Below are 14,702 nucleotides of genomic sequence, written 5' to 3' on the forward strand. Positions count from 1 at the left end.
ATACACATTCTGTATTGTGAAACTAACTAAAATGTGATGAAAACAACAGTGCTTGTACGATTACTAATAGTAGATGGAGTAGGTTCTCATTTTTGGCGTGCATTTTTTTAGGGTTGTATTGTTTTGTACAGTAGTGAACTCAAACCATGTTTTCTGCGCAATGCCAGCTCCAATTCATTGTATTCAAATACGTTTGTTTTATTCAATAAAGTTATCAATTTTACCACTTTGGTATGGCTAGGAGGTTCTTCGAAACATTAAGTGAATATAGACAACCCACGAAAACACTGGAAACGTTTTTTTTGTACTGATCGCAAAATATAAATGTATTAGATTTTATTTTCATTTTTACACAGGCTTACCACGTTAGTAATTTGAAAAATCGACCGGATTTTCTTCTAGAAAATTTGAATTCAATTATATAGATCATAAGTGTAGCATTTCGAAGTCAAATCAAAGTAAAATAGTTATTATGTTATGATTAGATAATGATAGGGGCTTGTTTTTTGTGATTGAATTAAGAGAAAACTTCAAGGATTTGTATTATATAAGTCATATTTGATTCTTCCCGGATATGTATCAATGAAATGGAATGTCGTAATTGGCTGAAATTTTGACTAGTTATTTATCAAAGCTATTTCTCAGATCTGTGAAAATTTCAGCGGTGCACAAAATTGCATTTTAAAGATATTGTATTTCAAAAGTGTTTACGATGATTTCTAAAGCTCGTGTCAAACCTTCAAAAATGAATAAAATTCAAACTCATCTCAAAAAGATTCTAGGGGTGCTCCAACAGATTTGAAAATGGCATTTTTCTACATTTTCCATGCGCTTTTATGCCCTACTAATGGGATCTCTGATCACGGCAAAAGTTTTTTTTTGTCGGACAGTGTAATAATAGACCGAAAGAAAAAAGTTATAATAGACAAATGCAATCATCAATTGAGCAGAATTGTCTGTATAGTTGACATTTTTATTGATTAGAATTATTTAGTAGGTACCATATTTGCTATCTCCACTCTCACTAACATTCATTACTTCGTAATACATAGTCTGTTCGATACTTTTTGACGTTATAATTAGAGGTTAGCAGTACTGTTAAAATGACATATAAATTCAACTAAGTTTACTCAATTTTGAGATAAAAAAAACTCATTTGCAGATGTATCATTTTTTGAAGCTAAAATTTTACTTAACCTATAAGAATTGGGAATCGTAGAAAAGTGATAGGAATTTGGCACCGTAACGGGACTGGGATATTGAAAGAAGGAAATTAATACAAAGATAAACATATCAATAGCTATGATGCTATATTTACCCAAAACTCAAATTATAGCAATGAATAAAATAAAAAATACGGAAGAGTCTGATGAAATTTCTAGAAGTTACAATGCCTTTATTTTTACAATATGAAACAGCAGACAATAAAATAAAGAAGGTAAACTATGTAATGGTTATATCTGCGATAAATTTTCTCCGATTTTGACAATATTGATCTCATTTGATCCAGATTTATTTTTTCCATCAAAAACAAATCCGACGGAACCGATCTGGTCATCGTGAGTTAAGAAAAAACCCGAATTGCCATACACGTGGAATTTTCCATAGACCAGCTGCAATTGGCTTCTTTAGTGGTGTTGAGATAATTCCATATTCACAATCTATACATGCCAAACTGAGCCGGAATCCAAATTTTCATGAACTTTAGTGCCCGGGAACCTATTTAAAAATCGATTTAAAGTTTATATGGGATCGATTTGTCGAATCACCCCTCGTCGCATTTCGTACTGGGCGGAGCTGTCAAGCAATTGCCCAGCTGTCAAAAGGTGATTTCAAAAAATCTTTTTATAATTGAAGCTTAAGGTATCAAAATAAAGTTTAAAAAATCTGAAAAAAAAATAATACTGGCTTAAAAAAAGGTGCTCTTTCGAATAAAATCAAAAAATCAATATATTATTCTTAATTTAAAAAACCCAATTGGTGATTGGTACAAATTAAGTACCTTACCGAGAAAAAAAAGGTTTAATTTAAATTTATACGTTCAATATGTAGTCCGTCCAAAGTCTTACACCGTACATCAAAGCGTTTTTAATTAGATTTTGTTTTAGATTTTATAGAGACATTTTAAAATCTTCTCCTGTGTGGTAGGGATAGGATTTTTCAAAACACCATCGTTCTTCTTCTTCTTCATGCACTATCAAATCACCAATAGCATATCTGCCCAGCCTAGGCCCAAAGTATTGACTTCAAAGTAATCATTACGAAACATAAATGTCAATTTCTTGATTTTGCTTTGGCTGACCAAGCCAAGGTTGACCGTAGCATTTTCATAATTCAAATCTCAATTTGTTCATCGAGCACATGTTCTGTTGTGCTGCACGTGGATGTCAAAGCATTTTCAACAGTGTAATTACGAAGCATGTTTCACGAGAGACCATATTTTTTTCAATACGCTAACTCCAACAACGCCGATATTAGAATAGAGGAGCTTAGAAGCAAAAGGGTGTAAGTTACAAAAACCCACTTTCGAGTAAATGAGCTTTGAAGTTTTTCACCAGTTTTTCATCCCATTCAAAATGTATGGAGTTTCAATATCAACCCAATTTTCTCTGATTTACTGTAATTTTTCTAATCATCATAAAAATAATCTTTAAAAAGTTCCTGTGAGCTTGAAATTTGAAGATTTTTTGATATGTTCAGCTCAAACTCGACAAAACGGTCACTTACACCTCTTTGCATCTGGGCCCCTCAATAGCATAAGGATATGTTCCAGAAAATTTGGACTTTTGGGAATACCGCGTAACCCAATCGTTCTATTCGCATAACCAATCAATAAAAAAAAGATTTCTTATTCAAACGAGTCGAAGTTCACTTAAATCGGTTCGAAGTTGAAAAAATATGAGTACTTTTCAGTTTTGAGGGTAGCCGGATACGCTTCCGGCATTCTACGCAATGAAAAACAAGCAAAACTGCAGCCCCTCAACAGCAATTGAATGTTTTTTTTTTTTTAATTTTTCAATTACATAGAATAAAGCTGTTTCCTTATAAACATTTTCTGATCTTTTACCTGCTATCCATCGACCTTTTGCTCTACAAGCAATGAAAAAAAACGAATACTTAATCAAATTTCTCATTTTTTGTAATATAGCTAAAAATTAAAATTATTTCAAATTCTGATATAATTATGTTATTTTGCAACTGATTATTTTGTTCAGTTGCAAAAATAACAAAGTTATAACAGAGTTTGTTCTGATTTATTTGTAACAAAACTAGTTACAAAAGATTTTAATATATTTTGTTATAATTTAGTTTGAAAAAGTTTGAAACAGTCCATGTCATAACAAAATTATAACATAATTTGTTAGTTATATCACATTAAGATATAATTATGATATATTATTGTTATGTTCATCTAGTCGGGTATGACCTCCACTTTAGCATCCTATTCTACATCATATATGACTTCGTGATGGCTGAGAATTCTATATATTTAGACCAACATGTGAGAATGCGAACTTCAGTTTCTCTCTTCCCTAATAGGTGTATTTTCAACTATTCATGTACCTATCTTTCAAATAGGTAGATCCGACTTCATCCTCTGGAACGACAGGGAAAACATGTGAAATACAAAATATTTCTGAAAAATCCCATTCAAAACCATCTACAATTTTGGATTCAGCTGTCTGTATTAGCTTCGTTCAAACAAGTTTATTCCATAAGTTTGACATTTTTATCATTGAAATTCACATGTCAAAGGCGGAATCTGGAACGTCCCTTTGAAAACCTTAAAAACCTTCAATATCGTCTGCTATGTTCTCGTTTAGATGTATGCAGGGTACTGCGCCACTTGGGCAGTGGCTGGTATTTTGGGTACTTTTCAGCTACAACTCAGTCAATTTCAGAAATTTAGCAAAACCTCGCGCCGCCCAGCAGGGACTTTGTTTTGTACACATTACAGCACCTCCATGTCACGTAATATACCACGTCTCTTATCAAATGTGATACCGTAAGCATACCATACTTTGCGCACCTAGGGCCTAACTTTGCGCACTTTTCAAAAAATCGTTAAACAGTTTTTCTGGTGCACTATGCAAACTTTTTCCCACGGAATACTAGCTAGTGAAATGGGGCATGCACTTTGTCTCAGTTTGGATGTAATGATAAATGGAAGAGGAAGACAAATTGATGAGTGAATATGCAGTTGCTTTCCCTCAAATGCTGTAAATAACGTTGTAGAATGACGTAGGTTTTGTTTCAAAATTTGTTTTAGTTTAGATAGCAATACCATAAAGTATTTGTGCACTCTCAATAATACAATAATAACCAAACTTGTTCCACAACAGAATGTAATATTGAGATGTTATTTAAGGGCTGCATACCAATTGCTTGGTCATAAGAAAATAAGATTGTCCAACAAAGCATGCTATGGAAACGTAATGCCTTGATAATTCAATAATAACAAAACAAGATATAAAAACAGGTTTTGTGATTTCGTAGTTATTAATTTGATATTCCCCTCTGCTCGGGAAATATTCAAGTATACAACAAGCTTTTGAGGTTCAAAAAAATGGAACGTTTCATATCTTTGAGTAAATTGTTGAGGCCCTGAGGTAGGAGCCAAGTTGTTTTAATCAATAATGTGTACAATTTTTGTGGAAGGACACTCTTTTATAGCATTACGAACCCAAACACTTGTTTTCTTCCAACAGATGCAGTGCTTAGTTACAGGTTAATAGTTGAGCCACTATACTCTATAGTTCATAACCAACTTCATTAACTTACATTTTCCTCACTAGCCTCTCCTCGCTGCCGGAATTCATCCCGCATGCATGCAAGATGTGTTTGCAACCTGGTGACCGGTGGTATATCGGACGTCGTTTCCACTAGCTAGCAATAAGCTCAAATTATAGCGAAATGAGCGGAAATTCCTTACGATGCTCGATTAGCGCTGAAAATTGCTGCTCGCCATATCACAGCGCGCGCGGTGGTGCCAAAGTTCCCTCCACCTCCGTCGTTTGGTTTGTCTGACTGCTGCTGCCGATGCTACTACCCTTCCTTGCTTCCTTCCGCAGTCGCTCTTTTTCCTTGCCTCTATCCAATGACAACGACGTCGATGCTGATGACTGCTGGCAATACATCCATCATGGAGATTTGTGATTCATTTTTCCCTTGTAGAGCTTCGCCGAGATGAAAAATGATGGTCGTGGTTTTTTTTTCACTTTTGCAGTGCACCACTTCGATCGTTGGTGGTTTTAAGCGATTATTGCACTTGAAAGGTCGTAAAGCTATGCACGCCGATGCCAAAGAATGCTAATAGAGGGTGTATGGTGCTCAGAAAAGTGTGAAAATTGGAGTGAAATTGGAAACACTTGTGGACCTACACGGCTGCTACTTTTCACATTGTTCCTGTTTGAGCACCGCACACTTCGCACAAACGCCTTTCCGCCCAAAATCCTGTTCGATATCACGGCGTATCACTCATATTCACTTTGAAATTCACTGCTCCGAGGGTCCAATAGCTGGAAAAATCACCCAATTTCCACGCGAAACTTTATCCGACTGCCTGATAGCCAGGGTCAAAAGTGTATAGATTGAAAATCCAAGTAAGAGAAAACAGGAGGAAAAGTTGGGAAAAATCCTAAACTGTTCTATTCGTCGAGACCTTCCTAACGCACTTCCTCTCGCGGCTCTGGATGGTGAACAACGCGCTCTCGCTCTCGACGGCGGCGCGACGCTCTTCTGTGAACCTACTCTACTACACTGACTGTCTACTGGTTGCTGGAGGACAGATTTGGGTGGGCGCCACCCACCGATTACACTGGTTTACAAAGTTTAGGATAACAAATTTAGAAAAACATCTTTAATTTTCTTTGTTTTGCTACTTTATGAGAATTTTGGGTAATTCTCGCTGAAACCAGGCCGCCATTTACATTAAGTCTGAGATTTTCAACAAAAAAAACGCGCCAGTATATTACAAAATTATTTGCTGTGGAGTTGAATTTGATGACAAAGCAATTCATACGCGTTTTTGGTTCCACAGTTATAACGGTTTTCCCGGAAATTTTCGCGTTTTTTTTTTCTCTGGACACTATCAGTGCCCAAAGCACGACGTGAAAATTATAGGAAATTGTCTGGAGTTAAAAACGACGAGGTATAATTTCCCACACAGTTTTCACTACACCTCTCTGGCTAGCACCTCCCATTGTTGATTATCAAGAAAACAAAACAAATAATGATGACTTCGTAATCATAATTACGGCTGTTCACTTTCTTGCAGCATTTTGGCACCGCATCCACAGTCAAACATCAACTCTTTCATCATTATCACATATAAAATCGCAACATAAACACTTCAAGCTTATGTGAGTTTGTATGTACACTTTAACAAGTTTATTTGTACTTTTATGCGATTTCATCCGTACACCAATGCGAGTTAAACAGACACAACAAGAAAAGTACCAAGCGAAGTCGTATAATCATCGCAGTACGCAATTATGCGAATTAATTTGACTCTGCGGGTTTACTCGCACGCTTTTGCGAATAAGTAAAGTTTATCGTAATAAAACATCAGAGTGTCATCTACTACGATGTACTCATACCAAATAAAAGTTGATTTGTATTCTTATATGCACAGAAAAAAATATTTAAACTTAGCTATAGTGTAAAGTGAAAAATCGCTTAAAGCTGCGAAGCGTAAATCTATTTCAATTATAAATCTCTGTTGAATATCATGCACATACTTTGTTTCTTAACATTGATCCATATGTATTGCTAAAATAAATTAATCCATTATATTTGACCCAACTTTCTCATTAATTTACATGAAATTGTGTAATTTTCATTGACGTAGCTATGACAACTCCAGCCGGCTTGTTTACAGTCAGCCATATTGCCCTCGCGCAAGTCGTGAAACTTCTCGTACAAATTTGCAGATTTAACCAGTGTTAAGTGCTTGTTTATCTTCATTTTCAAGTTGGTGAACGCTACGAGGCAGATGAACAGTGTTTACTTTCAGTGAACTATCGGTAAGATGATGAAAATGTGTTATTTGAACAGAAAAGCAGTGTGATGTAACTTTTTTCCAATTGATTGCGTTTCAGCTTCCCGGCGCCGCTCACGGATAGCTATCCAAGACGAAATATCAGCCGTAGAAAATGATCTAAGATACGATTGATAACAAAAATGAGTATTCCGCAAAAACCAGCAATAAAATGTGCAATATATGCAGTTCCTAACAATGCATTTCAGTGTCAAATAAAGATGAACGCTTTTGCCGTAAATTGTGTATTTCTTTGTTGTTTCCTAGACACTTGGCCGAAGAATTTCGCAAACATCATTTCATTTGACCACACGGATTGGTATTACCGAAAATTTGCACTTCAAGTGAGTCGTTTTCGAGCATCTACCTCTACGTAGTTACCCGTCGTATCAAATAGAATGCGAACGACGCGTTTGATCGCCTTCCAGGTAGCATTGTTCTTCCTCTACAAGTGGTTGAGGAAGCGTTGCCTGTACGATAGGCAAACAGTTTCAAACAATAAACAAATCGCTTTCGCTCTTCGTACATATGTACAACAGAGATGGTTATATTTGCAGTTTAGGGGAAGATGATATAGATCGATGAGATTAGAATTGAACCTTATGACAACTAAGTTGCCGGGTCATTAATTGGCTCGGTAGAATAGTTGGTAAAAGCACTTGTCTAGCGAATAAGGGTCGTGAGTTCAAATCTCACCTGAGCTGTGGATTTTTTTCCAATTTGACCAATAATTTACCCATCTGTACATATGTACGTTGAGTTATTTGAATTTCATAATCATTTCAATTGTGTGGTGAATATGTGTGGTGAATATGCCGACCAGTGAGGAAAAAGCTAACCATTCTGCGATGCATAAAATTTACACGTATATGAGGAATCAGTAATGAGAAATTCAGCTCACGCGTAAATTTGTGTTTATGCTTGCATTCCCTTTATGTGCATCATTTCTAGCGGAAGTTTACACGTTTTGTTTTTTCTGTGTGACTTTACCTGATACGTCGTAATAAGTTCAAAAAATATCATCATATGCGATGAAAATTGTCCGTCCACTGTACATATATGCGATAGTGACTTAAAATAGTAATTTATACGATGTACAACGGGCATTCTTATGCGACTCCTGGTTATCTGGGGAGGAAACTTTAACTACAGTTAGAGGGTTACACAGAAAAAAACAAAACGTGTAAACTTCCGCTAGAAATGATGCACATAAAGGGAATGCGAGCATAAACACAAATTTACGCGTTAGCTGAATTTCTCATTACTGATTCCTCATATACGTGTAAATTTCATGCATCGCAGAATGGTTAGCTTTTTCCTCACTGGTCGGCATATTCACCACACATATTCACCACACAATTGAAATGATGTTTGCGAAATTCTTCGGCCAAGTGTCTAGGAAACAACAAAGAAATACACAATTTACGGCAAAACCGTTCATCTTTATTTGACACTGAAATGCATTGTTAGGAACTGCATATATTGCACATTTTATTGCTGGTTTTTGCGGAATACTCATTTTTGTTATTAATCGTATCTTAGATCATTTTCTACGGCTGATATTTCGTCTTGGATAGCTATCCGTGAGCGGCGCCGAGAAGCTGAAACGCAATCAATTGGAAAAAAGTTACATCACACTGCTTTTCTGTTCAAATAACACATTTTCATTATCTTACCGATAGTTCACTGAAAGTAAACACTGTTCATCTGCATCGTAGCGTTCACCAACTTGAAATTGAAGATAAACAAGCACTTAACACTGGTTAAATCTGCAAATTTGTACGAGAAGTTTCACGACTTGCGCAAGGGCAATATGGCTGACTGTAAACAAGCCGGCTGGAGTTGTCATAGCTACGTCAATGTAAATTACACAATTTCATGTAAATTAATGAGAAAGTTGGGTCAAATATAATGGATTAATTTATTTTAGCAATACATATGGATCAATGTTAAGAAACAAAGTATGTGCATGATATTCAACAGAGATTTATAATTGAAATAGATTTACGCTTCGCAGCTTTAAGCGATTTTTCACTTTACACTATAGCTAAGTTTAAATATTTTTTTCTGTGTAGCCATGAACCTGAACCCCTGTGACGCAGCCCAGAAATGCTTTGTCAGGCAGTTTCTCAATGGGGGATGGAAAAAACCATCATAGTGAACCCATACCGACTACCCACCGGAAACGGCAATTGGGTCGCGGATGGGTCAAAAAAAGGCGGTGATATGAACATCGGGCAAATACCCCGTCCACGAGTTGATGTCTCCTACTTACGAGGTCTTCGTGGTCGTCAAAGTAAACAGGGTCATCTTTTTATAGCTGTTTTGCGCCTCCTCGGTGGTCGATCGAGCAGTTCACGCAGATGTTTTCTGCCCCTATTCGCATAACAGTCCCATGTTTGCTGGGTTTCCTATTCACATGGGACTGTTGTGCGAATGGGGGCAGTTTTGCTGTGTGCATCATGATCGTTCAGCTTCCCAGCAGGCAACATTGCTGCACATGGTGCTAAAGATAGCACACAGAAATCATGGCTGCTATGCTTCAAGGGAAATTGCAGTGACGCCAATTGAATTGCGTAACCATCATGATCAATGGATGGTTTCATTCTGGATAAAAATCGATAACTAGTTAAAACTATTTAATGAGTCGTCCGATTTGAATGTGGTCTTCGGCAAAGTTGTTGCTGATAAAGTAGCCTAGAAGGACTAAGGGTCAACTGACACTCTAGGGCACTTGAAGAAATTCTACGGTCAATTGAATGAAAAATGTCGTTTTCCCATAGTAATTCCCATACAAACTTTGTAGGGCTTGTGCACTCTCAATTTTCAACTAAATCAACTCAATTTCTGGAGTTAGGCTAAGAATCTGGTTAAGAATCGAATAAGCGATGTGGAGCAAAATCGATTTTGTGAACCACGCTAGACTGCAGCATGCTTGTCTCATGTTCTTCGGAAATTCTTATTGTCGGGCCGCCACCAAACCGGACTTCGCACAATCAAGTCGCGACGCGACCCAACTCGCGACGTTTTTAAATCATGTCAAAGGTAGTGCGCATCCTTCCCGTTGTTGTCAGCAACACAGCGCACTAGATGCGAAACAGTTGCGATACTTGTAGACCAAGAAAATGGCAATTTTTGATTGAATGTCGGTCTTGATTCCAACCGGATAGACAATATTAACATGGGATAACTAGGATGCACACGGCAGTAGCTACACTGTATGATGATTGTGCTGACAGGGCGAAGGCCGATGCGGGTACGTGACTTCAATGTCTGGGCCGTGGAATCGGGAAGCCGTTTTACGAAGCAGCGGGGAAGGACCCTTCAAGAGACGCTGGCCGTGCTAGATGACGATCTGGTTAATGTCGTTACCATAAGTACTTTTGGTCGAAGCGGAGCGAAGTCGTTACTTTTTGTACTCCTGGCCTAAAAAGTAGTTCGAACTGGAAGGTAGACCATGGCTACACGCATAGCGATCACCTGGCGGTTTGCTACAGTATCGACTACAACAACAGCAGGCAGCGGGTAGAGGTAGTGGCATCTAGACCATGGCCAAGCCTGCGTAGGTGGAAGACATCATACTTCAACAACGAAGTATTTAGGGAGGCGCTTCGCCATGCGCGAAATCTACTCGGTTAAGCGTGAACAAGATGGTAGCGTTGCTCTCGCGTGCGTGTGATCCGACCATGCCTAGGCAAGTCCACCTAGATAAGTTAAGGTGACATAGGAACGCGTCCAGGTGCACTTTTGACTCGCGTTTTTGAGAGCACCGATCTCGTCATCCACAACATGTTCGAAAACTAAAATGTTACTCAATATTTATCACGAGTGAGCAAGGGTACTCATTGCTTTTTGAGCTCTATTTGTTGCTTGGATGAGGAGATCCGTGTTTGTGGTATTTGCAAGGCAGCCATTGTGACGGCCATCTTTGGATTCACTCATATATGTCCTTAAAGTAAAAAGGCCTGTTTTCAGGATCTCTGTCAGAGTGCCAATGTGAATCCATGGGGTGATGTCTACAGGTCAAGACAAGAGGTGTAATGGCTTCTACAGAGCAGTCTCCAGAGATGTTGGAGGTGATCTTCGAGGGGATTTTCCGCTTCATGATCCTAATCCTTGGCCTACTTTCGTAGGACAGCTGGTGACTGGGGCTGGTGATGAGGAGAGGGTCACCGATGAAGAACTACCGGGGATAGCAAAGACTCTTAGCGTAGGTAAGGCCCCAGGTCTGGACGGAGTTCCTAACTTGGCCTTAAAAGTAGCTATTGTAGAGGCTCCCGGTATGTTCAGGTCTGCTATGCAGAAATGCTCGAGGGTCTTGGAGCCGACGTGCGCAGTATTAGACGTACTCGTACGGGCGAGATGATCCTGGAGCTGAAGCGCCAGAAGGAACATAAGGGCGCCACCTACAAGAGGCTGGCAGAAGAGGTCCTTGGTGAGGGTGTGCAGGTGAGGGCTCTGACACATGAGGCGACTCTGAAGGTCAAAGACATTGACGAGATCACCGAAGTGGAAGAGCTCGTCACGGCACTGCGGCAACAGTGCGATGTGCAGGTGGCCGCCGCAGCCGTTAAGCTACGGAGAGGGCCAGCAGGGACACAGATAGCTTTGGTTCAGCTACCTGTGGCGGATGTTAAAAAGTCCGTTAAAGTAGGGAGTATAAAGGTGGGCTGGTGTGTATGTCACCTGACATTCCACGAGCCACCAGAGGTTTGCTTCAGGTGTCTGGAACCAGGACACAAGTCGTGGGACTGTAAAGGCCCCGACAGGCGCAAACTGTGTAGGCGATGCGGCGCTGAAGGTCATAAGGCCCAAAGCTGCACGAGTCCGCCCATCTGCATGATCTGTACAGGGAAAACCTCGAAAAACAGACATCCGATGGGTGGTCCAGGGTGCCCGGCCTTTAAGAAAGCCGCAGTGAACAACAAATCACAGTGCAGGTAACGCAGCTGAACCTGAACCACTGTGATACGGCTCAGCAACTGCTTTGTCAGGCGGTTTCTGAGTGGGAGACGGATATCGCCATCATTTCGGACCCATACCGAGTACCCGCCGGCAACGGCAACTGGGCCTCAGATGGGACCAGAAAAATGGCTACGATATGGACGACGGGTAAATACCCCGTTCAGGAGTTGGTGTCTACTACCTATGAGGGCTTCGTGGTCGCCAGAGTAAACCGGGTCTTCTTCTGTAGCTGTTATGCGCCTCCGCACAGTGATGCGGCTCCATACAAAAGGTGGCAAAAAGTCTTAACATGCATGATATTCGTTCAAAGCTTATAAAAACTTTATTATTTATTAGAATAAGTTACCTAGAAGTCATGTTGACTTCCTATGGGCCATGTTGGCCACTTTCAGGACCGTTCCGGAATCCTGGTTCCCCTGGGGAAGTGGAAAATTTGGATTTTTTTTAAAACATCTTGCGACACATCGTTTGTCATAATTTTGCAAAATAGGACCACTAAAAGTCAATTCAGAACTTTTGGACCAGGTTGGCCACTTTCAGGACCTTTCCGGAATCCTGGTTCCCCTGGGGAAGTGGACAATTTGGGAATGTTTTTTACCCTCCATCATCCAAAAGGGAACCAATGGAGATAACAGATTTTTTTAGTGAGAAGTGAACAGTACAATCGAAATGTTCATTTCGCCGAACCGGTTCATTTTACCGATTAATTTTTGAACCGGTAAAAAATATTTTATAATTCCGATTAGAAATCGTTAATTTTTTTTATAATTTATTTTCATGGGAAATTAAACATGAATCAAATGTATTATTTTGCGAACCGGTTTTCTCAACCGGTTCACTTTTGAACTGGTAAAATCGCCCAACTGGTATTATGCTGATGTTCTATACATTATGATGATAAACAAGTGGAGAATGCATTATTTGTTTAACCGTTTTGTCTAACCGATCTATTTTTTAACCGGTTAAATAATTACAGTATATCTCTTGAGGATAGTTGTTTTATAATTACTTCTTATAGCTAACCTTCCACAAAAAATAAAATAAGTGAATTGGAAAACCGGTTCATTTTCGAACCGGTAAAATCAAGAAATTCATCCCACTAGTAAATGGATGCCCATTCGACAAAAAAAAGATAATTTTGAGACCCGGTTAATCAAAAACAATAATTTATGAACCGGTTAATTAATTTTGCTGTCCAGCTTGATAATTGTTAATTTATTTTTATGAACGATTAAACATAGGACCAAAACAAGTGATAAGGAAAGCCGGTTCACTAATCCGATAAACTTTTGAAAAGAATAAAAAAGTTCCGCCTGTGCAGTGTCAGTGTAAAAAACATTATTATTTTCAATGAATGACAGATCAACGAAACTAAATAATTTTGCAAACTGGCTAAAACCAACTTTGAACCGGTTAAAATAAATTATTATTCAGTTTGAGAAACGTTGAAGTTCTCCTATATGAAGTTCTCCTAAATGATCAAAAGAACCAGTTCGTTTGACCGTTACACTTTTGAACCAACTAAAACAATTTCGTACCAGTACTTAGTTATGTATTTAATTATATTTTCCATAGGTGTCTAATATTCATGAACACAAAAAAAATGTTGAATCAATACTTAAAAAATATTGTAAAGAAATATTTTTTGAACAGCTACCGGTAAAATAAGCCAGAGCATAGAGTTATTGGCAAGGTTGCAACCATTCATTTGCAAAAATTTACATTCATTTGCTATTATCTCAGTTCAGAAACATGCTATCGAAAAACAATGTATGGATGAATTTAACCTTGTAGTTTTATCTGAAAGTTTGCCGAATAACATTGGGGTCACAAACGTATACCAAAGTCGTGAGCGAGCTGTGAAGGCAACTCTCCACGCGGTGAATATAAATTTCATTCACGCTGTGGAGAGTTGCCTTCACAGCTCGCTCACGACTTTGGTATACGTTTGCGACCCCAATGGTATTCGACAAACTTTCAGATAAAACTACAAGGTTAAATTCATCCATACATTGTTTTTCGATAGCATGCTTCTGAACTGAGATAATAGCAAATGAATGTAAATTTTTGCAAATGAATGGTTGCAACCTTGGTTATTGGTTAATGCTTGTGGAAGTGGCGAAAATTAGGATCTATCTGAATTAGGCAAAATATCCGATAGAAAAACAAAAGCATGTAATTACTCACACAGGACAAAAAAAAGTTTACCAGAAGTGTGTAATGCAAACAATTACAAAACCTGATATATTTAACATGGATTAATAAGTTCAAGTATTTTTTTTTTCATTTTAGATACGTGGGTTTACAATTTCGATAAAAACAACTTCCTTCTATTTATTGGCGTAACGTCCCAGCTTCAACAAAATCTGCTCATCAGCTTCAATTAAAGTTCTTTCAAGACTTCCGTAGTTATTTACTGAAAATTGTCTATGCCAATTTACCTTTTTTTTGGCGTTTGACACATTCCACGCGTTACGTTTTGCGTGAATATCAAACTTTTGTTTGTTGATAAATTCATGCCAACCAACTTATCAAAAGATCGGACTTGAATATTAGGGTCATTTCATGCTTTCTAATTAAAATTGGTCCTTTTTACTTCGAGAAAATCAAGAAACAGGGCTCAAAGGGACACCATCGCAATTGAAATTTTGAATACGAAAAATATTCTGGAACGGTCATAAATCGAACACAGACTACA

General features: G+C 38.3%; 1 protein-coding gene across 2 annotated transcripts in view; it reads right to left on the bottom strand.

Moving 5' to 3' along the window:
* LOC109401381 (regulator of G-protein signaling 7) overlaps positions 1–14,702 on the bottom strand; it is a 38,918-nt gene that overhangs the window by 16,852 nt on the left and 7,364 nt on the right. Inside the window, exon 2 of one of the 2 annotated variants that reach the window (XM_019673941.3) lies at positions 4,783–5,310. In XM_019673941.3, the coding sequence (XP_019529486.2) occupies positions 4,783–4,827 (45 nt within the window). In that variant the 5' untranslated portion in view covers positions 4,828–5,310. Of the gene's footprint in view, positions 1–4,782; positions 5,805–14,702 lie in introns of those variants that run through there. The other variant, XM_019673923.3, reaches the window with a different exon arrangement.

This window comes from Aedes albopictus, chromosome 2 (assembly GCF_035046485.1).
Source record: "Aedes albopictus strain Foshan chromosome 2, AalbF5, whole genome shotgun sequence".
Classification (NCBI taxonomy): Eukaryota; Metazoa; Arthropoda; class Insecta; order Diptera; family Culicidae; genus Aedes; species Aedes albopictus.